This window comes from Chlamydotis macqueenii, chromosome 4, assembly GCF_036417535.1.
Source record: "Chlamydotis macqueenii isolate bChlMac1 chromosome 4, bChlMac1.mat, whole genome shotgun sequence".
In the NCBI taxonomy this organism is placed as follows: Eukaryota; Metazoa; Chordata; class Aves; order Otidiformes; family Otididae; genus Chlamydotis; species Chlamydotis macqueenii.
In genome coordinates this window covers 16165144-16191268 of record NC_141559.1, presented here as the reverse complement: position 1 = coordinate 16191268, position 26125 = coordinate 16165144, and the positions used below count along the sequence as shown (strand labels likewise).

Genomic DNA, 26125 nt, shown 5'->3' with positions numbered 1-26125 from the left:
AATTATTACAGAGGCTTAAATAACAAAATAGGTCATGGTTATGCTGCTGCGTCTAGGTCGTGTTGATCTCTCTTCTATCCTATATGATGATCTATATTTTTCTATCCTATATGATCTTGAAAACAGCATAGTGGAACTCAGGAGAATACAGAAAAGGGCAAAATATGATCGATGGTAGAGAACAGCTTTCATACAACATATGAGTAAACAGACTAGTCAGTCTGAAAAAGACATCTGAGTCTCTAAATTAATGAGCAGCATGGTAAACAAAGAGCAATTGTTTACTGTCTCTTAGTATAAGAACTAGGGGATATTGAAGGAAATTATCAAATGAGCAGTTCATAGCATAGCCTCATACTGTGTGAGTTAAATTACTGGATTTATTGCCTCAAGATACTATGAATACCAAAGGGATTACATTGGGTCAAAAAGATAAATTTGTGGAGAAATACCCATCATTTACCCAAAATGTACTGATTCTCACTTCAGTTTGGTGAAGGCTTGGACAGTCTACCAGTGAAGTGCTATTGTATGCTTGCACTGCCCTTATACCCCTCCCTTGGTGTCTGCTATTGATCATCATGGGTGACAGGAAGGTCTGGATCAGTGTAACTGCTTTAGGTTTTTTAGATTCTTATGATCACTAATATGAAGAGAGACTGCTCATACATATACAAAATGGAGCTGACTTTTGTGCTGAACAGGAATATGTTAATTTTACATAGAGAGTTCGAAAATAATCTATTTTTATAGCATTATTTTTGGTACCTTTTAAAAAAAAATACTTTGATTTTTTAAGGACTTCTCAAGAAATTGGTTTGTCCACTCTCTAAACTCGAGGCTACCAAAACTGAATGTTTAAAATCATGATTGTATATTCTAAATGGAATTATTCCACATATAATCACACTACAGTCACACATTAAATCCCTGCCTTGTGACACCTCATGTCTCTATGTATTCATCCCAAACTGCATTTCTCTGTTTTGCTGCTGTATTTCAACTGCAAACACATCACTTGGTGATCAGTCACCATGATTCCATTTTCCCGTTAAAGAGCAGCTTCTGATTATCTTCTTTAGATGTATTATTTCATTTTTCCATAGATCGACACGATTTAACTTCTGTCTATGTTTATCTCCTTTTAGGGTTTAATCCATTCTATGTTGTTATAAAATTAAATCGATTTGCTTCCTTGTTTATAGTAAATCTTTCATCTTGTAAATGCTTTTTCTTTATAAAGTAATACTTGTGAAAGGTGCCAGTCTGATTGTCCTAAGCCATAAATTCTCTAGCTGTGCTGGGGTCATGAACAATAGGGCAAGAGCTGTAAACTCTGACACTGTTAAATTCCACACATTGCTGTGTTAATACACTTCAAGTTTGACTTGAAAGGGCTTTTTCTAGACAATATTTATATTCATGAAATTTCCAATGCAGCGCTTCTGCAACTCCACAGATAGAAACAAGTGTTTGGGGTTTGTTTTCTTATTTCTCTTGTAAACATGCAATTTTGGGACAAGAAGCTAGTTTATGTTAGATTCCTCTTTAAGGATAAATTCTATAATTACAATACTGAAGAGATTTTGGGTTCTGGACCTTTGTTTCTTTCCTAAAATTCATAACAAAAATCATGACTGCCAAAGCTTTACTTGATCTAGTTCTGCATTAATTCATTTGAGTACCTGTAACCATTAATTGCATTAGCATGTTACATCATTTGCTGAGCTGCTGAGTTAGGTTTAGGCTATATAGGCTGAACTTTTCATCTGTGTAATGAGAATACAAATACTAAATCTAGACTAAAGTTAAGTTGACTGTTATCTGTATCTGTAGTTTGACAGCTCTGGAACTGTTTGTAATAAAAATATTAATCCATTGCAAGTTAGACTTCAGAATCTTCTATACTATGTATAGCTAAAAGTTAAAAAATTTGTTTATTGCTTTTACCTTAGTATAAGAATTGCATAAAAACTTTGCTTCCTTGATGTAAGACAGAAGCATTCATCTTTTTTATTGCTTGTGATTCTGAAGGGACTTTGAGAGAAAAGTTGTGGAAAATTGATGGAAAGCCCTTCCTAAAGATGGAAAACTCAATTCAATACCAATATTTAATTGCTTTTTTTTTCCCCATTAATTTTATTATCTTTCTTATAATCACCTGCCTTATAACTGTTACACTTTACTGTATCTTCAAGAACTACCCTCACAATTCAAGGTATGTTCCTATTTGGTATAGGGCAGTAATACCTAAGGCCAGCTGTAGGCCTGGATAATGCTAACATTTGTAGGGGAAGCAGTCAAGAGTTCAACTGAAGTTAATTCATCCTGCTTGTTGGCTGTGGTAAGTCAGGGATAAGAAAGGATCTCAGAGAGAAGGGCAAGATGGTAAGAGAGATATCAAGGACAAACTGTAAGCACCGAGTTAGAGAAATTTGAATTCATACACAAGTTCCAAATTCTCTAACTTGTGTATGACGCTATTTAGATAGAGTTTCTGTTACATTTTGAAGTTAAAGATTTCTCAGGGTTCTGCAGAGTTTGGATAATAAAAAAATGGTTTACACTCAAAATTTCTTGCAGATCATTACTCATCATCAAACTTTTACTATTAAGCATTATAAAGATTTATTAAATTGTTATGCAGCTTATGTTGCCATGGGCTTGCTGAGCATAGTTTTGGAAAAAATTATTAGAGTATTTATACAACGTGTAGTTGAAGCAGCATTTGGAATAGATTCTCAGTTCCCTGGTGAGCTCAAAATTGTTCTTGAATTGCATTGTTTGTTTATTTGGGTTGGTCAATCCTTTCCATTTTCTATCTTGGCACCCACCGTAACAAATTGTTGCTAACACGTCTGGAACTGTTAACCAGTTCTAGACATAGCATGGCAATTTGGGTTACAAAGTAGTGGTGAAGTAATCTTACTTGAAAAAAAGACATAAACAGTACATTACATTAATTATCTGTATTCAGTCTTGAGAGTCAACAGGGAAAAAGTTAACCAGTTATCCAGTAAATTAAGCATTGTGTGGAATTCTTATTGTCAATTCAAAGGAAGGATTATTGACATTTACTGGCAGATTAACTACAAAGTAATCTACTATTACCAAGTGGAGCTTGATAAGAAATATGTCAGGTTGGCTTGGAGAGCTTCTTTTCTTATGACATCAAATTCTTTTTCATGTAATAGATTTTCCATATTATTTTACTTGATTATTTTATTTGCATAGAGATCAACATGTATGAAATCGCATACCTGTGGCAAAAACTGGAAAGTGGGAATGACTGTACATGACAGTTCTCATGGAATGCTTAGTGCAAACTGTGTTTTCCTAAAGCCTAGAAAATATGTTCTTAGAACAACTAGATATGTAATCAGCAGATGAAATTTTCTGAAAGGAGGGAGATCCAAGGTCTGTATATCAGGAGAATTGTTTTGGAGGGGTTCGGTTTGACTCAGCAGGGTAAACCTCCACAGAGATACTTTTATATAAATCAACTTTTTCAGTAGAGCTTACTACATCCCCTGCAGTAATAAGTATTGATCCTGTGATTCCTCTGACATAGGATTGCTGTATTTGAGAGATGTGCTCATTCTATGATATATCCACATTGATTTCAGTTTAGACCAGAATTGTTTCAGTAAACTGATCTACATAACTGCAGTAGGCACGTCAGGGCTTCATAATATTAGGATATTCCGGCCAACTGTACCTTTCCAGTATCTGCCACAACAGTGAAGACGGCGCGTGCAATAAGTACGTTGATATAGATCCTTCTATTGATATCTGTGTGATAACCTGTGTAAGTAACACATCTTGGAGTAAGGACAGAATCAGGACAATACTCTGGATTTTCAGACTATCAGTATTCTATAGTAAGGATTGTTCCCTGCAAGTAGACAGTCTTCTGTTCAACTGTTCCAGCCACCTGTCTCCGGTGGAGTTGTGTGAGAGGAGAGCCCTGTTACCTCTGACTTCTTTTATTAAGCTGATTTTATAGGAGGAAGAGTGTGCCAAACCTTCTTTTCTCACCTAAGCATAGGAGATAATTCCACAATTAATAAAGCAAGCCTCGAAATCTTTTACTACTTCTGTCCTGCTTAGCTGTAATGGGCTTAGTCACATTGCCATAGTTACCATGCTGATGGGGCTTCATCCTACATTCTTACTGAAATCCCAATCCTACAGAAGTCAGTGGCAAACTTTATTATTTACTTCAGTAGATTCATCATTTTATCCCAAGTTGCTACTTGAAACTTGACATTATTTTAATGGCTGGTTCCATTTTGATTGAGGTAATACCTTCAGCTGGCAAATAAAATAACCTCCTATATTTTCTTACTGTTTCAGTCAGTGTAGATGCATTCAATTATTGTGAAAGCAAATTATAATCTAGGGTAAGTAAAGCTAGACTGGCTAAGTCTTGATACCATTTTCATATTTTCCAAGCAGATTATAGAAAATAAAATAAAAATTGATAAAGCGTATAAAAGTCCTTAATGGGAAACATGAATTAGTTATGAAACACAGAACTGGGATACAGTTCATGTGTAAGATCACTTCTAGTCTGAAAAAACCTGGAGATCTTAAAATTGAATTTGATCTTTCTTTAGCTGCTTTTTTAATATTGAAGTTGATGCCAATAATTTTTGTTGTAGATTAACTTCATGCCTTTGTCCTAATGGTATTTCAAACATAAGCTTAAACAAATCTGAGTGTCCAGGCCAAATTCTTGTATTTGTCATTAAGTGAATTTGCCCCATTTTTAAATTTTCTACTGTGCTAGTCTCCTTTATAGAATACTGAATATTGAAATAAACTGTTATGAATGTATTCATTCTTTTCTGTTTTTTCAATGAGCACTTTTATGTTAAAACAGTTTAGTATTTGATCGCCAATGGGCTATTCACATCTTTGGTTATCATAATGTGCAGTCATATGTCATATGGAAGTGCTCATAGTTAAATTACACGGTATTCATAGTATTTTTTTCTGCTTTCTCTCTAAATGGCTCACACTTTTTAAGTAAATGTAAAAGAATATACAGGGTTTTTCTTTAAATGCACTTTATTTGGAAGAACAACCACTGGTTAAAGTTCTGTGCAAGCAAATTCTTATATATACAAATGATTATAAAAAGGAAATAATTCAACATTTTATTCCTTGATTTTGGAGAAGTCCTTGGCATTGGAGTTGTATTTCATTTGTGATACAGGAAGCCCAGAAGATGCTGGATGTTCCAAAAATACTAGCCAAAGACTTTTTTGCAGTGCAAGAAGGCAATGTTAGTTAACACTCAGTAAGACATCTCCCTTTCTTCACAATTATCTCTGAGGCTGAGATATGTCCTGGAGCTAATACTTTAGAGAAACATTGCAGGGAAATCGAAGAATCTTGCAATGGATGATTATGTCTTCCTAATCCTCAGAATTTAGACCTAATTTATAAACTGAAGCATAAAGACTTATAGTCCTTGCAGTATTTTATTCCAGCTCATGTAACTGTGGACATCCTCATTATTCATGTAAACATCTACTGGTTTAATTATTATTTTAATTCTGGTTGAATTAGCGAAAGTGATATAGTTACTTTTTCTGTTAAAAAAATATATATATGTTTTCCACTAGTAGTACTGAGATGTTGTATTCATTTGTCCTGAAAGTACTATGTTAATTTTCTGTTTAAAACTTGACCCTGAAGTTTGTGACCTTTCTGCTAGAGTGATTCTGTATTGGAATATACCTTGTATCTGGAGATGGATGCTTTATTAATGCTGTGTAGATATTTGAAAGAAAGCTAATCCAAAGGTATATTTTATTCAGAGGCAATACCAAGGAGGCCACTGTACAACAATTTTAGAGGGCAAAAGACACAAATTTTAGACCCAGAGATTTCAATAAATATGAAGTGTGGCTACAGGATGGCACAGTGGTGTCTAGTAATGATGGATTTATCATCTTCCTTTGTTTAAAATATATAGCATAATGCGTGTTCTCTTGGCTTAGAAATGCTTCTTGTTAATAGTTTTGGATACTTGATTCAGTAACTTTTAGACTCAGTCTTTTTACTCCCAAGGACTAAGACAGCATGAGATTAAAGTAAAGGCCTTATTCTGTGCTGCACCAAGTATTTCCAAATGATTGATTTCAGAGTAGTTGTGGATACTTGGTTGCTCTGAGAAATGTGGGCAGAGTGCTGCTGAAGAATGAAATAAATTGAATAATTTTTTTTTTCTTATCAGTTGTAACACTTATTTTGAGCTTTATTGTAATAATAAGCTACTGTAACTAATGAGACTGCAAAACTGACTTGAGCAACAGTTCATTTCAGATGCAGTGGTATCTGTACAGGGAAAAAGCTGATTCTAGATGAGATAGAGTTCAAATAGTTTAATCTTCCCTTAGAGAAACTGGAGATGACCTACATTTTTTTTTTTAGTTCTTATCTTCCTTTCCCACACTTGAACTAATGATAAGCTGTGTTTCTTTTAGAGCCATATTTTAAACATGCCTAGTTTTGGTTGGATTTTTTCCTATGCAACTTGGGAATTGTTTCTGTTCTGTAAACTTTGTCTTCTCTTACTGTGATGTTGCAGATAATTGTCTGTCTTTGATCTTTGAAAAGGTGAGGAGTATAAATAAGGAATGCTTTGCTGAGCCAAGCTTTACACATCTGATTGTCTGGAAGAAATTTTGCCAGGCAATGTTAGCATGCAGTCTTGAGTGTATTTCTTCTAATGAAAATGCATGCTTTGCCTCAGGGACATTTGAGCAGAAATCTTGTTCATACAAATACAGCAGAATTTGAATTTGTACCATGTCTTCTCACAAACTGAAACCCATAAGGCTTCACAGAATCAAATTATAGAGTAACAAGTGTGTAGCAAATATGTAAATGAAGAGAGAGAAACAGAAAAAAAACCCAAGTAATTCCACAAGCAATGGAACTTACAAACACTGGTTTCCAAGAATTTGTGTGTTGTGGTTTGATTCTCAAGTGTCTTAAAAGTTGCAAGCTCTGATCAAAGCTTTTTCTGCATCTGTAATGCTCATAACATCTCTATCATGTGAATTTTTTGAGTACATATAAACTCAATTTCAGCAATTTTCTGTGTAGAGCACAAGTAAGATCTTGTTCTTCTACTCATCCTGCAGTTTTAATGAAATTCACTAACTTCATAATAACTCTGTTCTGCAAAATTTATTGAAATTGTGTAGAGTGTTCCTAGTTGTTTTTGAAAGATGGAGGGACAGACAGGTAAACACCTGAAACTGTATTAAAAGCAAAAAAATAAACATTCAGACATGAGTGTTGCATAAGCCTCCTCTCACAGAATCAAGCTAACAGTTCTATTAGGTGAGATTTATGATGAACTACTACATAGGCACTTTTTTCCAAAGTGCAGGAGCTGGCTAGATCAGGTCTGAAGCACAGACTTTCATATGTAAATAAATAGAAATACAAATGTAAGTTAAAATCTATGTATGCTGTATCTTTGAAGTGAATAAGTATAAAAACCTACTAAAAAGGAAATGATTAGTGAGGTAGCATGAAAAAAATGCATATTGAAAACAAGGAGAGTAACTGGATTCTACAGTTAAAGAAAACTCTGCAAAGTAGAGTTGAGATGTGAGACTGTATATAAGAGGAAACAGTCAATTAAATTTTACACTGACTGGACTGAAAAGAGTTGGGAATTGCAAAGTCCACAAAAAGTATTATTCTGATAGTTAAATTGATTTTGATTGTCATGGACAGATGTTGCAAAAAGTGTAAGAAATTAATCTGGAACTTGTGGAATAAGGCATCCTGTCAGCTGCAGAGAAAAGCTAGGCTTGGTTCAGCTGAGAGGAATGCAAACAGCAGACATAAAAACATCTGTAAAGTAAGAGGAAGATGGAAGGATACTTCTTGTGGAAAGCTGTGCTGATGCAGAATCATAGAATGGTTTGGGTTGGAAGGAACCTCTAAATGCCACCTAGTCCAATTGCCTGCAAGGAGCAGGGACATCTCCAAACAGATCAGGTTGCTCAGAGCCCCATCCAACTTGGCCTTGAATGTTTCCAGGGATGGGGCATCCACCACCTCTAGGCAACCTGTTCCAGTGTTCTACCACCTGCATTGTAAAAAATTTTTTCCTAATGTCTAATCTGAATCTACCTCCCTCTATTTTAAAACCATTACCCCTCGTCCTATCGCAACAAGGCCCTGATGAAGAGTTTCTCCACATCTTTCCTGTAGGACCCCTTGAGGTACTGGAAGGCCGCTATAAGGTCTCCCCAGAGCCTCCTCTTTTCCAGGCTGAACAGCCCCAACTCTCCCAGCCTGTCCTAAAGGGAGAGGTGCTCCAGCTCTCTGAGCATCTTTGTGGCCTCCTCTGGGCTCTTTCCAACAGGTCCATGTCCTTCTTGTGTTGGGGGCTCCAGAGCTGGACGCAGTACTCCAGGTGGGGTCTCACAAGAGCAGAGTAGATGTAAAAGAGAAAGCAGCTTCTGTGCAATAGCAGAGGAAAATATAAATTAAATCTACACTGGTTTTGATGCATGAAGAGAAATACACCTTTTTGCAGAACTTGGCAGGAAAAGTTTGAATTTCAGGAAAATTTTAGAGGTTTAATTTCAGAATTGTGGAAGGCTTTTGTTGGCTCTTTTGGGAAGGTAGTTTTTTTTTTCAGAATTGAGGGTAGATACAGTATTAGGAATATTTACCATTGTCAGTGGGAAGAATAGGAGAGAATTTAAAAAGTAAATGCCTTAGTAAATTTTACAGAAACAGTTCCTTCCTCACCATAATTGCCACATTGTAACACCCTTCGTCCTTATTGCTTTGTAAGTGGGAGCAGCAGCTGCCAGTGAAAATACTGCAGAGCATGCATGGCAAAAAAAGAGCCCGAGACCTCACTTGTCACTTATTTAGACTCTGGTTATCCTTCCACTGGCTGGAGGAGATGGAATGAGGATCACCAATTAGTTTTTGCAGGCTTTGATCCCTAAGTAAGCTTCCAAAAATCATTCTAAAAAACACCACTTACATCTGTTAGATACTTTATCCCCTTCTTTTTCTTTAGTTAAAATTTTGTATTTTATAGTGTTGCTGCTAAGGTCAGCAGTTAGCTCTTTGAGTAGTAGGAACAGGTTTTCTCCATCTAGGATGAAGTGGCCTAAAGTATGCTATGTGCGTGCACAAGTGTAACTCTTTGTCACGTAACAGAGCCAACTATTGGTTTGGAAGCAATAGATGTTTTTTTCCTTTCAACATTAACACTTCAAACTGCTAGCTTTCCATGACTTGTGGTGGGTATCAGTGCTGGTACAGCCTAAAAATGGTCTATTTCAGGATCTGAAACTTTTGCAGGTAGATGATTTTTTGGGTAGAATTTAAGTCCTTAAGTTTCTGTCCTGGATTGTTTCTACTGCTTGCTGTCTCATGTAGACAGGTAGAAAAGAGGTTTACTGGTAAAGTATGAAATTTTTGGTCCATCTAACCATCAGATAAATAAGAGAAGAGGGGAATGTGCACAAAGCTTTTTCCTGCCTCGAAATAAAGAAGTGGCAATTTACAACTTAAATCCATTCCTCATCTGTTTCCTGTTTACCTTTATCATCTACTCAATCCATTCTATCAAAAGAGCAGTGAAAGTGTCAGGAGGTAGAGAGACCAAGTAATTCAACCTTCTCAAAGGAAAGTATTGTTATTCATTCGCTGTGATTTTTGATACAGTATCAGGATGAAATGTTTTGAATAAAATTCAACCAAAGTATCGTTTAGTACCATGCTCTTAGACACTATAATAGAGCAATGCCAGAAGACTGTATTTAGGTTTATAACATATGAACATCAATTTGTATTTATACATGCATATGTGTCACAAGACAAAAGCACACAAAAATACATAAACCAATTAAAGAACTTTTTTAATATACTTTAGAAGATTTGTGTGAATGTAAACATTTTGGAAAACTGTGCAGCAGGAGTCACTGTAGGCACTAGCATTTTGACCTCGTAAATAAAAATATGCAGGATTATATCTTTTACTTGAAATGTAACAAATGTTTAAAAATTTGTGGAATTTTAATTACTGCTTCTCAGCTTGGCACAACTGATGCTATAAAATTCCTAGCAGATTTGTGCATAAGGCATATTATATATCACACCACACTATTGAATTCCTCAATGTAATGAAAAATTTTATATTAAAAAAATTTTATAGCCAAACAAGAAATTTCTTGCCATGTAACCATAATGGATGGAAATAAGTATATCACCAGTTTACATGGATGCAAGCAATATTTTCTATATATTATTCATAGCTTTTGTATGGTTTACACTTCTAATAAACTATCTAACATTCAAATCTTTGAATGTTGTGAGAGTAAGAAAAAAACTGTAAGCGTAAGGCACAAAATATCCTTGTGCACATCCAGCTGTTATGGGCTTCCACGTTTTGCATTCACTATGACTATAACCTCATGTTCTCAATGTCTAAGTAGTGTTGTGCATAGTTGCTATCGTAATAACCATATTCTCAGAACTCTTTGGACAGCTTTAATGTTTCACTGTGTTCCACTGACCCTCATTTTGACTTAAATATAACATAGCTATAGTCTAAATAGATTAATAGGTTCATATAGTTTAAGAATTAACATGGCAGGTTAATTAAAAACACATTGTAAGGTGCCCCTCTATGGGCATCTTTCATTCTTTTTGCTGATATAGATTATTATGTTTATTTTGTACAGAGCATTAGAATAAATAACACAGTATAGTACTGTATTATTAATACCTTTTGGTATTAATCTGTGCTTAAGTGCCAAATGCTGATGCTACTTTACATGGTCTTTTCCTATTTTTGAGTACTGAAGTGCTACAAATGTGAACTGTCCAGCTCATGTCCTGACCCATTGTAACATAAGTAAATAAAATACTGGTGTAGACCAAAACATTTTCCAACATAGACTTGAAGAACAACAACAACATGCAAAACATACTGGTGCATGGAATATATCCACCACACAAATAAAAAGTTAAAAGACAAATGGGCAGAGAGAAAATAGTCACAGACAGATTCCATTTTGCTATCTTCTGAAAAATTCTGGAGTGATTAATTCTAGGTGACTGTTGGGTAAAAAGATGGTATTGTACCAGTCACAGACACTGGACAGTTCCTGCTTGGTTCAGAAGCACAAACTACTGTGTAGTTCAAGTCAGTTTTTTGGTGTAATAATCACATCAATATCCTGTTTAGAGACAGATTTGACATCCAGTGGATCTCACTTCACAGAACGTCAGTTATAGTCAGTCAATCTGCTTGGTCACCTCTAGAATTATGTACAAGGGTGCACAAGTCTGAATTGATTATGGAACAGTCACTAGGATTCTTGTTGAAATAGCTTTGTTGTGACTTTTTTCCTGTTTGATTCTGAAGTGGTATCAGTCTTTCATTTTCAGTTTATGCTGTCTTTATGGCTGCTTCGATCTGTATTGTGATTGTTTAGTTCTTGATTTTTCCACTGGATGCTTGTTCCATTCATGGGCACTGAAGTCACTAGACTCTTAGACTGGGAGCAGCAACAGCAAAGACATGACTGGAAATTAAAAAAAAAAAAGTTAACACAAATCTATGCAGATTGCCAGCTGCATTTTTTTTTGTTCAGAAAGGAACAGACTATTCCAGATGAAGGGAGTGACAGCTGCACTTAGGCAAATTTTTTTATCCTGGATAAACAATGCAAACAATTCTTGTGATTAAATATCAGAAATGCAGCAAAATAGGCCTGGCCTGTACCTCTTTTTTAAGAAAAACTTTCACAGTATCAAAAGGGAAATTTGTTTGACTAAGGTAAATAGACCGAGAACTGACAGAACTCAATACATGTTGTAAGAGCTGGGTTGGGTTTTTTCCCCTTCTTTATCACTGCATTTCAAACTTAGGGATCAGCATGCTGCTTAGTATGTAAGAGAAAAGAAAATTCCCCAGCCTGTGACCTAGGTCTCTTCTTACATCTTAAAAGAAGACAAAATTGTTTAGGAAAAGGGACCGTGAATATATTGAGGTGTATCATTTTTTCACAGTTAAGAATAGAAGGTCATTAGGATCATATTCCCAGGCTCTTCACAGGCTGGTATGTTCAGTTGTCTCTTCTGAAAGGAGCAGAAAGGATTATTCAGCTATCCTCCCCTCCCTTCACAAAAACTAGTACCTAAATCTGTGTAGGTGGAATCTCTACTTAAGGGGAAAGAGTTAGGGCCTCAGAGGAGCAATGGCAATAGCAGCAGTAGATCCATGGCTTCTGTAAAGTCAATGAGAAGGGAGTGTTCCAGAGGTAAAGCCAAACTTAAGATATAATAGCTGGAAATTCTTTAACTAGTTGTTGGATGGTAATTTTGTTTGAAAGGACAAATGGGAAGAGTGAACTAATGATATGAGGAACAGCCTGGTAGTACCCACTGTTACTGCTCCCTTTCAGCTGAGAACAAGTTCGGGCATATCTTCTCCACAGTTCCTAGATGAATTAGGGACCAAAAAAGGAAAGCTGACTTCTTATCATGTGAAAATACTCCCTTAAAATAGTTTGTAAGTCTGAGCGGGCTACAGATGAACAGGTATGCCCTATTCTAATTTATTGAATTTTTTTTTTTTGGTAGCTTGAGTTGCTTATTCACAGACTTAAGTTTTAGTGGTATAGTCTTGTTGTCTTTTGTTTTTCTTTGCAGATAAAGCTATTTCAGTCTTCCTTTTCCATTTCCTTACTCTCTTTACTACTATATGCTCTTATTTTCTTTCTTCCTGTATTGCCTTTATTAGGTGAACAGGGATTTGCAGAGGCACAGTATCACAAGGAAATTATTTTAGTCTGAAAATGTTTTCATTGTAGGAACGGGGAAAATGCAGGTAAAAGCCTTAATGTGTATTTGATTGCCAAAGTCAACTCAGGTGCCTGCTTTGGTATTCAAGACTGAAAATTTTACTTGTTAATGGGATTGTTAAACTGCAGACAGCTTGGTGTCCTATGTGTGTGTTCTTTGTCTTCATCTAGAGTGGGAAATGTTATCAACAAAATTCTATTCCATGCACATGTCACATGCAGATAAATAGTATTTACAAGAGTGTGTCTATCTCTGTTTACATGTTTACACATGAGGACTATGTCAAACTTACTGGTGTAGCATTTCAGATAAAGTGGATAGGTCCACTTTCCATTTGGTATGCGTGCTATGTGAGCTGCCAGCTGGTAAACTAGACAATTTGTAATCTTTCATTCCTTTGCATGCCTCTTCTCTCAGCTGCTAAAAATAGATAATAACTAAGTGGTTTCATACAATTCATTAACTGGACATAAAATCTTATCAAGACAATCTTACCTGGAAACAGTTTTTAAACTTCTTGCTCACAAAATACAGAGCTATTGGGTTTATACAAGAGTTCATGGTTGCCAGGTTGATGCTGATATAATCCAATGGCAGCAAGAAACTAAGCAGCAAAAGAGAAAGCAAAACATTTAAGCTTTTCATATACTGTAGAAGCACCTGTGCTCTTTGTGGTTACAATCTCTTCTGTCACAGAAACTCTTTTTACCTAACTCCCTCCATCTAATCTTATACCATGCCAGATCTATAATAACTTGTCTCACAGAAGTTCACAAACACCACAAGAAAGTGATTGCAATAGTGACAGACAACATTTATTGAAATTATGCTACCCCATTAAAACTGAAAACCCTGAAAAAGAATGCAGCTGAAAAGTCAAAATAAATTGCTTGCTCTTCTAACACCACAGTTGCGTACACAATGACATTTCTCACATAATGTATGGCATTATATTTTTTCAGTATAAACAATTGATTGACAAAAAATAAATGAAGTACCTGAGCAGATCACATCTGCTGGGGTCTCTTTCATTGTATACCATTTTCTTCAAAATTCGGCTCAAATGGAGAGGGAACCAGCAAAGAGCAAAAATCACTACTAAACAGAAAACTGTCTTTGCAACTTCTCGTCGCTAGAAAAAGAAGTAAAGATAACCATGACTGAGTGCCTAATTCATATTGGTATGTGATTGTAGTGTAGTGATGTTGGCAGCAAAGTAATCTAGATAAAGCATGCAAAGATTCCCAAAGCACAGCTTTCAGACTACCTGACGTCCCTGAACTGTTTATGAGGCTTGTCATGTTCTTCATTCTGGCCGTCTTCAACAGAACCTGCTCATTACTGAGACTGGAGCAGCTGGACCACACAGGTCATTGCCAGGACATTGTAGATGTTAGTCAAGGAAAATCCACTGCTGGGCTTTCCTGAACCTGATTACTTTCCCAGCCCTTATTTCTCTCTACTGGATTAGTTTTTTTGGCAATCCCTCAGATAAGCCTCTTTCTTCAGAAACATGCATAATCTACAAGAAAACTTTTTCATGTATCAGGGAAACTGGGATCATACCTGCTTGATAAACCACTTGTACCTAATCATAGAATCATAGAATGGTTAGGGTTGGAAGGGACCTTCAAAGGTCATCTAGTCCAACCCCCCTGCAAGGAGCCGGGACATCCCTGACTAGGTCAGGTTGCTCAGAGCCTCATCCAGCCTGGCCTTGAACTCTTCCAGAGCATGATGTGAGGCAATCTGAAAACCCAAGGCACCGAAATCAATTGGCAATAAAAGTTCAATTCAACCATGTACCTAGTCAGGATGTTAAATTCATTCTGAACTATAATTTTACACTTAGTATGCTCATGTTATATAAAGGGGTACTGCACAGTATATTGATTTTTTTTGGTGTGATCTTGATGTTCTTAAGTAAATTGTTCCTCTACAAACAAAATTTTAGAGATGTCTGTATTAGAGTTTAATCTCTTCATACTTAGGAAATAATTTCAATTTAATGGACATTTTATATGGCTCTAGAGATTTACAGATGTTTTACTGAATTTTTCAACATGCATACCAGTGGTGTTTGGTAGGCATGGCTTTGACAGGGAAGCATACAAAGGGGTAAGAATACCGCCTCTGAAACTGCCACTGTAATGTAATAACAAGCATTGCAGGGCTTTGTTAGAAAACTTGAAGCAAAATGTGTGATTACAGTAAGTATTGTTAGGCTTTGAATATGACTATTATTGTTTCTTCTTTCTTATAATAGCAGTTTTTATCAAAACATAAAAACAATCATGACTAGACATTAATGTGGGCAAGGTTGCAGGGAAGGAAGGAAAATGGCAAAAGGTGATACTTAAAAAGACAATCATTTGTAAATTGTGGCATAAAGTCATTCTCCAGCAACCAATCTGAGTACCGGGCATTGCACATCAGAATGGGAAAGCTGGAGGGTGGATTCCCCCACCCTGTACATACCATTCTAGTTCTAATGCGTGGGTGTGTGGCCCTAGGACAGACTGTGTTGCAGGCCCTGGGGCCTGATGAGGGGAAACAGTAGAGAATCTGCACAAGAGGAGGATTTTCTGGTCTGCCCTGATCTGGAATGAACCAGCAGAGGAAGAACCTCTGAGAGACCTCACTCTGATGCAGAGGAGACTGCTTTAGGGATTCACATCTGTGAATCTGGAATTTGAAAGAGTGGAATTTGAGGGGCTGACATTAACGCAGGGGAAAAGCTACAGATTGTTTCTAAAATTTCAGTTAGGAATTAAACATCAGACAGTGCTGAAAAAAAAAAAGCAAAGTGAGATCTGATGGTTCTGAGAGTGACTTTACTCTATGATCATTTGTTTGTACTATTCTCCTGTTGCTCTTTTCAAAGCAGCTACAGTAGTGGTACTGCAGCACTGCAATAACCCTGAAAAAAATCCACTCTGTTCTAAATCAGATTGTTCTATGATTGGTTTTTACATGCAGCTAAAGTTGCATATCAAAGTATACCAAAAGTAGGGAGGACCTATGGAGTCATATCTTCGTGAATAAAAATAAACATTTTTTGGCAAATCTTTGTAGCTGAATTTCAAAGCATTTAGCCAGCATTGATTTGAGCTCAAAGAGCAGATGAGCACAACTGTCATACATAGTTATGAAGAGAAAGAAACTGGCTAGTTTCCTGAGCGTGCTGTCTTCAATACCTTCTTATACTCTGTTTTAATCTTGTTTTCCAGGTTTAAATGAATACCTTCAGGTCATAAATAACCTACATCCTCACTTTCTATTTCTGTAATTTACTGTATTCGAGTACACTTTGAAACATTTCTGAACTAACCCAAAGAGAGATTAAGAGTATTTTCAAACATTGGTGTTCCTAATATTTACCTGCTTAAGGTGTTCACTGAGAGCAATTCTCAAGTTGCTGTTTCTTCTGTTTAACATTTCACAAGTCATTAGCGTATAAAAGATGGCAGTACACGCCAGTGGCATGCAGAAATAGAAACCAAACAGCCACCAATCCTTTGCATCTTTGTAAAACTGTGGATAAGGTAAAGAAAAGAGAAGATATTTTCTTATGATTCAATGGAAAGCACCACAGAAAGGTCAGGGAAAGCATAACAGTTGGTATGCTGGTATCTCTCTATCGGTAAACAGCACAAATTCTGTAAAGTTTTTTATTGTTGATCTGTTTTGGACCAACATAAAAATCAGAATTGTGGCAGTGTAAACATTTATTTTACCTTATGGGCAGCCTGCCTGTACCTTTTTTTTTTTTTTTTTTTTTTTTTTTTTTTTTGCAATCTGTCTTGGGTTGGAATTAATTTTTTGGGGGTATGTTTTTGGACACTTACACTCATTCGTGAAAACTGGAATCCAGTTTCATCAAAAAGACATGCCAAAATGCAGACAGTGTCAGTTTGAGATAACAAATCTTTCTAAAAGCCTGTCTCAGGAAATGCCATTTACCTCTATGGCTTCTGTCCTGATTCCAAAAAAGGAAAGTTCAAAATGTCTTGTAAGTTTAATCACTTTATGTTATCAGTGAAAAGATTGGTAGTTGGTTTGCTTATGTACTGGGCAGATAGGAGCCACTTTATAAGTGTTTGTCTGATATATGCAAAACTTTGGAAGGGTGGCTTCTAGTGGTACAGTTACTTTTAACCCTTTGCCTACCCTTCATACCATTTGCCTTTTGTGACAGGACATGGAGGGACTTCATAGAGTAGCAGTAATTTGCTGTGTAATTTTAAGTGTTAGCTGTGACTTAAGTTAATACATGTATGTATTATGGGAAATACTACATTTGACAAAGCATTTACAATTACTCTTTTCTGTATATGATTATATTTTCAGACTTGAGAAAATATTGTATCTTGGTTTTTAACTTTTATGCTCAGCCAAAAGTGTGCAGTGAAATACATTTTAAATACTTCCTGCCTCTACATTATTAGTCACTGAGATGGATGTGTGTAAAAGGGAACCTTCGTTCTCACAATCTTTCCCCTAGCTTGTTTATTCCTAGCGGATGTGCTCTTGTAACATTGCAGTTCCCACACCAAATGTCAAAATGCTAATAACTGAGGATTATTTGAATCCTATTTGAAAAAGTCAAACTTTTGTTATCTTGTTTACATTTAAAACTGAGTGGTACTAAACTTTGAAAGAGGAAGAAAAATAGATGCAATTAATAGACTAGTATTCAATAATGTTAATATTTAAATCTGCCTTAGTCACACTAGCAAGTTGATTTACTAAGAAAGAGGAAATTCTTTTGATTTTTCTCCCTCTGCCCCAACACAGTCAGTTGCTTACAGAGCTTGCTAATTTAGGTATCTGGGCCACAACCCCACCTCTCAGGACATTTTGAATTGTGTTGATTAGCTTGTTTCCTCCTCAGCCTCATCCCTTTGTGAGGAGGGGCCACAGTCTGCTGCATAGTTGCACTGTCCTTAGGGGCAGGATTTCCCTCACTGGGAACAGAGCTTCTGCCAGCAGAAAACCAGAAAACAAAATGCCTCATATTTGAAGAGTTTGTACTGAGGGGAAATCTAATTACCACTCCTTCTGCAGAGAAAAGTATTACAAATACATGGAGACAATTCTCTTCTGTGGCAAAATCCCCCAAGTCAGACTAGAATCATATTGTTTGGACAGCCCAACAAAATGTGTACTGTGTGAATCCATGCTATATTCACAAGAAAATTTTCTGTAATATCAATCTACCAGCTTTTGTGAGCATTGCCTGTCAGTCAGGAAAACACACATGGAGTTGTGTCACAACCCTGACCAACGAGTCAATTCTGTATGAAGACCTGGCTTCGTGAAGTTATAAAACTTACATGAAAATGTCTGTAAATGATTAATTGTGGAATCTGAGTTTCACAAAGCTTACATCAAAGCACAAAATTGGGTTGATTTAAGAGAAGTAGACATTGTTTTGTTTTTCTTGAAAGCCCACATGGAACTGATTTTCTACAGGAAATGTGCATTTTAAACAAGTTTCCTAGTGCACTCAGACTCTTGGGAATTATGGTCTAGCATGAATCTTTTAAGTCTTTCAAGGATAACTTTAAACATGAATAAAGCTTCTGTTAAAAACAAAAGGTAATCGTAAATCCTTCCCAAAGTTTAGTAATTGTTTGTTGTGGTGTTTGTGGTAGTAAACACTATAGTTAAGGTTAAAATGGTATTTCCATTTTAGTCTCAGGTTTGTACTTGCTTGCAATGCATTGAAACACGACACTCTCCAGTTTGACACATCCAACATTTAGTTTCAGCTTGGATGTAAATGCTGGTTTGTTTCCTTGAAAATCAAACTGATGTGCAGAGATTTGGAGCTTTTGAGTTATGCTGAGCAAGCAAAAGATACTAATTCCTGCTAATAAAACAAAACAAGATATGCTACTTGCCATGTTAAGAACAGAACAATAATAATTAAAGTTAGCATGCCTATGGAAGACTGGAACTGTAGTGTTTTTGAGAAAAGGGAAGAGAAAACCATTATTTTTCTTAGGGAGAGAGGAAGCAAAGATTGTCCAGGCACATTTGTGCCAGAAAAACAGCCATTAAAAGGGGGAAATTTGCTACAGTGTGCATTTTGTAAATAATATTTTATAACTACAGTATCTACAGTCATATAGCCTGTAGAGTTTAGAAACAAAGATGTAGTAAGTCCTGGGCGATTCCCGTTTCCACCTGCATTAATTATTTCTATCAGGAAATTCCTTTTGTCTTCTCTTGCAATTGTCTCTTGCTCTGCCATCCCCCCAGTCTGTGTAACCCTGCCAAAGTTGGGGATGTTCCTCTGAAGAAGACTAATCATTCACACTTCTTATTTTCTAAATTTCCTAGCCCCATTTTGCCCTATCCTTCCCAGTTCTAGGCCAAGCTGTGTTCTGATCCAATACAAGAAGTGTGAGACACCCAGAGAAATTTACTAGGTGAATGTGGCTGGCCCTTCTTTGGGTTCACAAAGAAAAAATTAAGATACCACTTTCCCATTTTCTCAGTGCAAGGTCAGGCTCACTATCCCCCTGTGCAGTAAAGATATATTAATTCTGTAACAACTACTAACCTGATGTGCTTTAAACAAGCTAATGTGGGTATTGGCAACTATTAAGCTGCAGTAGCACAGAGGGTGAGGTCTACAAAAAGTGCCAAAGAAGCCTGATGTGTCTCAGGCACCTCTCTTGCTCTTGAGTTGCTCTGTCAAATGAGAGCTAGCAGTGCCCAAGCTACCTAGGTTGGAGATGTGAGTCAGTCGTATTAGTAGTCATGATTTCTTGTAAATGAAGGGATTAGTCTCTGTTTGACTTCGTAAGTGCATGTAGAATAGGAGAAGTTATGTTAGAGCATGGCCCCACCCTTTTCTTTGTCTGCCAAAAGAGCTGGCTACTGCATGTGAAATGATGACTAATCATGTTAAAACATGGGTTTTGACAGTTACAAGCTCCAAGATGTTACACCTAGAAACACAATGCCTTCCAAGGCCCTGGCTACACCAGTACATATCTGGACTGTACTTTAAGCAGGCCTGTATTGCAAATTTATGTATTAAGAATCCTCAGTGAAGAAATAAAAATGTTTTAAGTCCCATTTAGTATCTCTGAAAGAAGAGAGAGGTCACTGTAAGTGGAGGGTCCTCTTTGCACCAATATACATTAGAATACATTTTGTACTTTAATGGATGAATAAAGCATATTGTAATCCAGCATCTTAATTGTCTAACCTATATACTGTAGATTCCAAAAAGAGACGAAAGGATGTTACTTACCAACATAAAATTATTTGTAGGATTGAGCATGCATGTAACATAACCTTCATCCTTGTATCTGAAAGGTACCACAGCAAAGCCAATTGCTTCTGGAATAGCCAGTATGAAGGACAGAAGCCAAATGGAGAAAATTTCAATAGCGGTGATCATAGGGATTCCAATTCCCTGAACACGGCTCCAAGAGGCAACTGCTCTATACCTGAAAGAGACAAGCTTTAGTTTCCAACTTTCACTTTCTTCCTTAAATTCAAAGATCTTGGTTCAATTTTATATATTAAGTACGTTCCTAAAGCTGACATCTTAGACTTGTATTGCTTGTTTTTTTCTGCCTGTTCAGGGACTCTGCCAGTTATCAAGCACCTAGGACACAGCATAGCACAACAAGGGGTGTTTAGCAGAGAGGTGGCTGTAACTGTTCTACTTAGCCACAGGATTGCGTGGAATTCTGCTATGTGGACTATGCTAAAGATTTCTAATTAAAGTAGGCAAGGTTTGTTGAGGACAGGCTATATCTTTTACTAGATCAACTGACATAACAGAAGAAAAAAAGCTTCCAGGCACACAAGCCATTCTAATAGATACAAACCAGCTATCTCCTTCAGCTACCTCAGCTGTAACAGAAGTGCTCTCTTAAGTTGTCAGCTTCCATGCAATGAAATACTGTGAAAATACTCTTCATGATATGAAAATGCATTTGTTCTGTTTACACTATTCAATGTTAAAGTACAGGGTTTATGCAGAATATTCTGTATTTGCCTGAAACTGCACCTGAGTGCTGGTTAGGACTCTCTGACAGCTGTCTTGGCCTCTGCATCACCTTTCTGATGAGCAACTAAAGTACATGGCTAAGAAGTCTGTACATGCCAAAACCAACATATTTTCCCACTACTTTATCCCTTAGATAGCAAGTTTCTTTGTAAAAAGTGGAATTATTGAAACCTACTTTCCTCTGTGTATGCATCTCATAACTGTAATCTTGGTAAAAGGTGAAAACTCGTAAAGGAGTTTCAAATACAGCCCATGCATTTTGCCCTTTTCCTCTTTCTCTCTTTACCTTCTCTGTCCCTCCAGTGCTGGAGAATTCTTGCTACCAGGCTGTGGCCTTTCCCCCAGTCAGGAAGCTGAGAGGATCTTTCTCCTCTACTTGTCTGGCAATTTTCAATGAACTTGTAGAACTTTATTAGCTTTGAGACCTCAACCTGTCTGTCAGCTCTAGTCAAAAGGGTCAAACGTTATTTGGAGAATACTGATAGGTGTACAATACAGAGTACAAACCCATCCATTAATTAAATTTTCAGTAGCAGACTTAACTGTTGTCTAGCAATAACTGCTTAACATTTCTAACAATTTAGGAAAGAGTGCTATCTAAAAATTGTGGGAAAACCAAATATTTTTGATCTTGTAATAATCTGAAATACATGCTGAAGAGCTTTTGGTCATTGGTGATGTACCAGTTTCTAAACTGCTAATTTTACTTTCCCAGAATAATAGCACCTTCCCATTTGGAATTACAGGGCTACGTGGATATATGGTACCCACTGATGAAATAGTCTTAGTTGAGGAGAAAAAAGGTTTTTAAAAATGTCAGAATAAGAAGTCGCTGAAGCAGATTATAAATTTTAAGGAGCTATATCATATTACTGTCCTGACTATGGCAAGTATCATTTTCTTTCTCAGACATCCCCTCATTTTCTGCCCTCTTGAGTCCTGCTGGATACATTTGGTAGCAGCAGCTACCTCTATTCTTAACATCTTTTCAAGGCACAAGTCAAAGCTGAGCTTTTCAGAGAAAGCAAATAGGGTGGTGGTTTTAGCTGATGACTGGAGCAGAAAAGGGCATACCAGCAGGCACAAGGAAGGTGAAAGGTATGGGGAAAGGAGGTGCCTGCAACAGACCAGGAGGATACAATCTGCAAGTGTGTAGGCTCTGAGTTGCAGTGATGAGTGAGCTTTGGCAAGGGAAGGAAATAACAAGGGGATTTAAGTCAGAAAGTTTTAGGTTGGAGGATTAGTTTGTGGAAGGATTAGGGTGGGATGGTAGAGAAGTGATTGGAAGGAATACAGAATTTTGGTGTGGGCGTGAAGGGATAAGAAGAGTTTAAGGAAAAGAGTATTGAGAACTCTGGGTTAGGATGCTTTAAGCATACTGGGAAGTACTGGATTTTGAATTCCTAAGATGGAAGGAATGAAGAGCTCCCAATGGGAAAAAGACATTAGTTAAGGGATATAGGACCTAGGCTACAGCAGTCAGTGAGGTTTAGAGTTATTAAAAGGCATCCTCACCCCTCTAACCAAGACACTAATTTGGGATTCACACATGCGACACTTCTGATTTTCTGTATCACACTCTTTCATTTGCAAATGTACTTATTAACAGGATGGAACACTTGCGAATTAAAACCCCTGTAGCCTCAATGTTAGAGGAAGGAAGATGCATGAATGCGAGATCAGGCTGTAAGCCCCTCGCAAAAACTCGAGAAAAATTTATTACAGGACATCACTGGGAGGTGTCAGGGTATGTCATCATTCTTGCAGTAAACAGACTAGAAACTTTTGCTTTGATATCTATAGCAATATAATACACAGCATAGTCACAGGTGTACTACAGACAGGTTCTCAGTACATCATTTTAACAGAAGTGTATATATAAAGATTTTGGACATAATAAAGCAAACTACATTTTGGACTTGCAGACAAAAATAAAAATATCTAAAGGCATCCTTATCTTCAAGAATACTAGAAAGTTAGGCAATGGTTCACTCATGGGGAGGAGGTTTATGAGATTGGAACACTGACGGCATTGAAACAAATAAACTATATTGAGAAAGTAACATTCAGCATCATATCTTCATACATTTATTCATATTAAAATTGAAATTTATTTGTTTAAATAATGTGGTCCTCTCACGACATTTTACCAAATATAAAATTTTGGCTTTAATGAAGAAACATAACCTTTCACAGAAATCCACAAATACTTGTGAACTTTGGAAAGTTAACAATCAATTAGAAGTTTACTTTTGACTGACTGGGAATTTTACAATCAGTCCCATCAGCTGCACAAGGTACATGATACTATCTCATCCTTAACTGAATGATGTTCTTAGCAAACAGGGGCCCGTAGACTGTACATATTTTTCAAGTTAGAAATGTAAAGTTTGTGTTGGCACTTCTGTAACTATAAGTGACAGCAAATGGGTTATAAATTGTGAATCCAATGAGATCAGAATTTACTGAATGCATATTAATCTGCAATTGGTCTCTTTAGTCAGTGCTGTAAGAATGATTTGAAAAAAAAAAGTGGTAGGATAATTTTTCAAGTGGGTGTTCTGTGAGTTATGTAATATATAGGATCTTTGACTAGCCACAAACCTCCCATAACTAGGAGTGGGAAAATACTGCAGGGTTTATTTCCCTCATACTTAGAAAATACAGGCTATCTGCCAGGGAACTGACATAAAATATGTGCGTCATGCATTACGTTTAATTCCTCAATCTAAAATCTGTGTGTGTTTCTTTTCTTTTTTTTTCTGTTTGTTTCCCTTTTGTCTTCAACCTTGTCTAAAACATTTGGTTCTTTTCCAGGTCATTTCCTTTTCTCTGTTTAATGTTGTGGCTGCTCTTCTCTCACCTTTTCGTTTTCTACTGCTCATGTATGTGCTGTCAACTTTAGTATATTGTGTTCTTCAGCTGCTGTCTCTCCTCTGTTTTCTTCTCCTCCCTTTTCTCCCATTCTTAGCTATTTATTCCAACTTGCTTTTCCTGGACTCTGCAGTCCCTCCTGCTACTTATATTTAGAGATGCACAATATTTAAGGACAAGGCATCATTATGTCATGAAGTATACACACATGCAATTAAATATTTTGCACTCTTATCTAGTAACTTGATGAAAGCTTTTCTTTCAGAATGACCTCCTGTTTTGATCTGAGAACATTAAAAGCAGGACCTTTACCCTTCCCTGGTGCTTTCTTGTAGTTAATCACCCTCATTGTTAAAAATGTGCACCTTATTTTCATTTGGAATTTGTCTGGCTGAAACCTTGTTTGATAAGTTCTTATTACAGCTTTCTTTGCTAAGCTAAAGACCCCATGGTTATCTGATACATCATCTGTATTTCAGTACTTGGATATTATATTTAAGTGGCTTAAGTATAATTTTTGGTAAGCAACAGATTGAGATCTGTAAGGCCACTGAATCATTCTGATGGCTTTCTATCTGGTCCTCTGCGTGATTTCCAAAGAATAGTTCTAGAACTCTACTTAGCCTTCCAGTATTGGTCTCATTAATGCAGGATCATTGCAATTTTTGCCCAGATTAGTTTTTGGAACAATTTGGATGAATTTTACCATAGTGGTATCTAATCAGAATTTTAAAAGAAAATATATTGTGATCCTTATGAAATGAAGTCAAGGAGTATATGAAAACTAAATCATGGACTATAACTTGTCTGTGGACTATTATCCCCTATGCCTGCTGTCTTACAGTAGGTGCTTTTGTTTCCCTGTTCCTTTTTACTGCGTTAGAAAATCAGTTGTTCAAATGTCCCACTAGTGTAACGTATTTCTGTTCTGCAAGTATCATCAGCCCTTTATAAGAGGGAAACGGAATACAGAAAAGAGAAGAGACTTGATCAAGGACGTAAGAAGCAGTCACTGTGAAGATTAGTGTTAGAACAGTTCCTAAATGATGCTACTGTTGCTGAAATAAATCTATTCCTTGTTGTTGTGAGATCACAGCTGTTCTTCATTTTAAAGATAGCTGGTAGTGTCTTGATTGAAAAGCTCTTAATACAGTAAATCTTAGAGCTTTGTTTTAGTGGTAAAATCTTGACTTATCTAATACACTTACTGGAAGTTGGGCCAGATGAAAGTACTTACCCCGAGATTACTGTTCTATGCAATTTTGTATGTGGAGGAGGCAAGATGAGGGTGTGTACATATCAAATGAGATCCATGTCTTCACTTCTCTTAAAACCATTTCTTCATCAAAATCATTACGCCTGATACATAAGCGAGAGTAAAAGCGCAGGAAGGGAAATATCCTTCCTCTTAGTCAGTCAGGCACTGTTCAGAAAGAGTCAGACTGTCATCACCATCGTGACCTGGAGTTTAAAAATGCCCAAGAGGCATCTGAAACAAATCTGAGCTTCCTCTGAAGGGTGAATGGCTGGTTTGGTGTCTTCTCCCTCTTAAAACCCTCTCCGCGTGTGAGTGGACATTGTTCCCCTTGGGCACGCAGAGTTAAACCTTAATACACTGTCAGTGCAAGTCACTGCGGGTGGGGGTAGTAATGAGTGGAGTTTCACAATAGGATGTAGTTAGCACAGAGAAAAGTCCTTGCAGGAAAAAAAAAAAATCTTGTTCTAAATAAATGCTGTAGTCTGCAAGAGGGACAGAGACTGAACAATTATCGAAACTATGGAGGTCTGAATTCATTATACTAATTGACTATCTTTATCTACCTCATAGAATGCAATTCCATATATTGATGCCCAAAATAACTATAAATGAGGTAGTTTTCAGGAGCTTTTTAAAGGAAAAAAAAAAAAAGTTTCCTGTAGAGCAGAAACAGTCCAGCTGTGACAGCATACAATTCCATGTTTAATCATTTTCTATACTAAAATGCAAACATTAGCTGATGTAGAATTTTGTATTAATGTGACTATGCCATGTCCAGTGCCCGACCTAACTTGTTGAAGGTGCTCTTAGATCCTGATTTCATGGTGACTTAACCTAGATTCACTTCATGTTAGCCAATATCAGAATCTGGTTGTGTACATCTGTTTTCTAACACACATTCTCTGCAACCATTTACTAGGCTAGCACCAGATGATAAAGAATGTCCTTGGCAAAGTGTGTAAATTGGGGGAGGAAATTAAATAGTCTGAGTCTCGTCCCATACAAGACTTTATGCTCAAATGGAAATAGCATTTGGTGGTTGTAAGGATTACCAAATCAGTGCTTGTAAAAAAATATATGCA

At 36.7% G+C, this 26125-nt stretch overlaps 1 protein-coding gene across 2 annotated transcripts in view; it reads right to left on the bottom strand.

The window, feature by feature from the left end:
- Positions 1–9797: 9797 nt before the first annotated feature.
- EDNRA (endothelin receptor type A) overlaps positions 9798–26125 on the bottom strand; it is a 61592-nt gene continuing 45264 nt past the window's right edge. For both annotated transcript variants that reach the window (XM_086747437.1, XM_086747436.1), the window contains exons 4-8: positions 20144–20342; positions 16255–16407; positions 13872–14005; positions 13369–13477; positions 9798–11591 (exon numbers count right to left, since the gene is read on the bottom strand). In XM_086747437.1, coding sequence (XP_086603563.1) covers positions 11451–11591; positions 13369–13477; positions 13872–14005; positions 16255–16407; positions 20144–20342 — 736 coding nt within the window. In that variant the 3' untranslated portion in view covers positions 9798–11450. The remainder of the gene's footprint in view (positions 11592–13368; positions 13478–13871; positions 14006–16254; positions 16408–20143; positions 20343–26125) is intronic.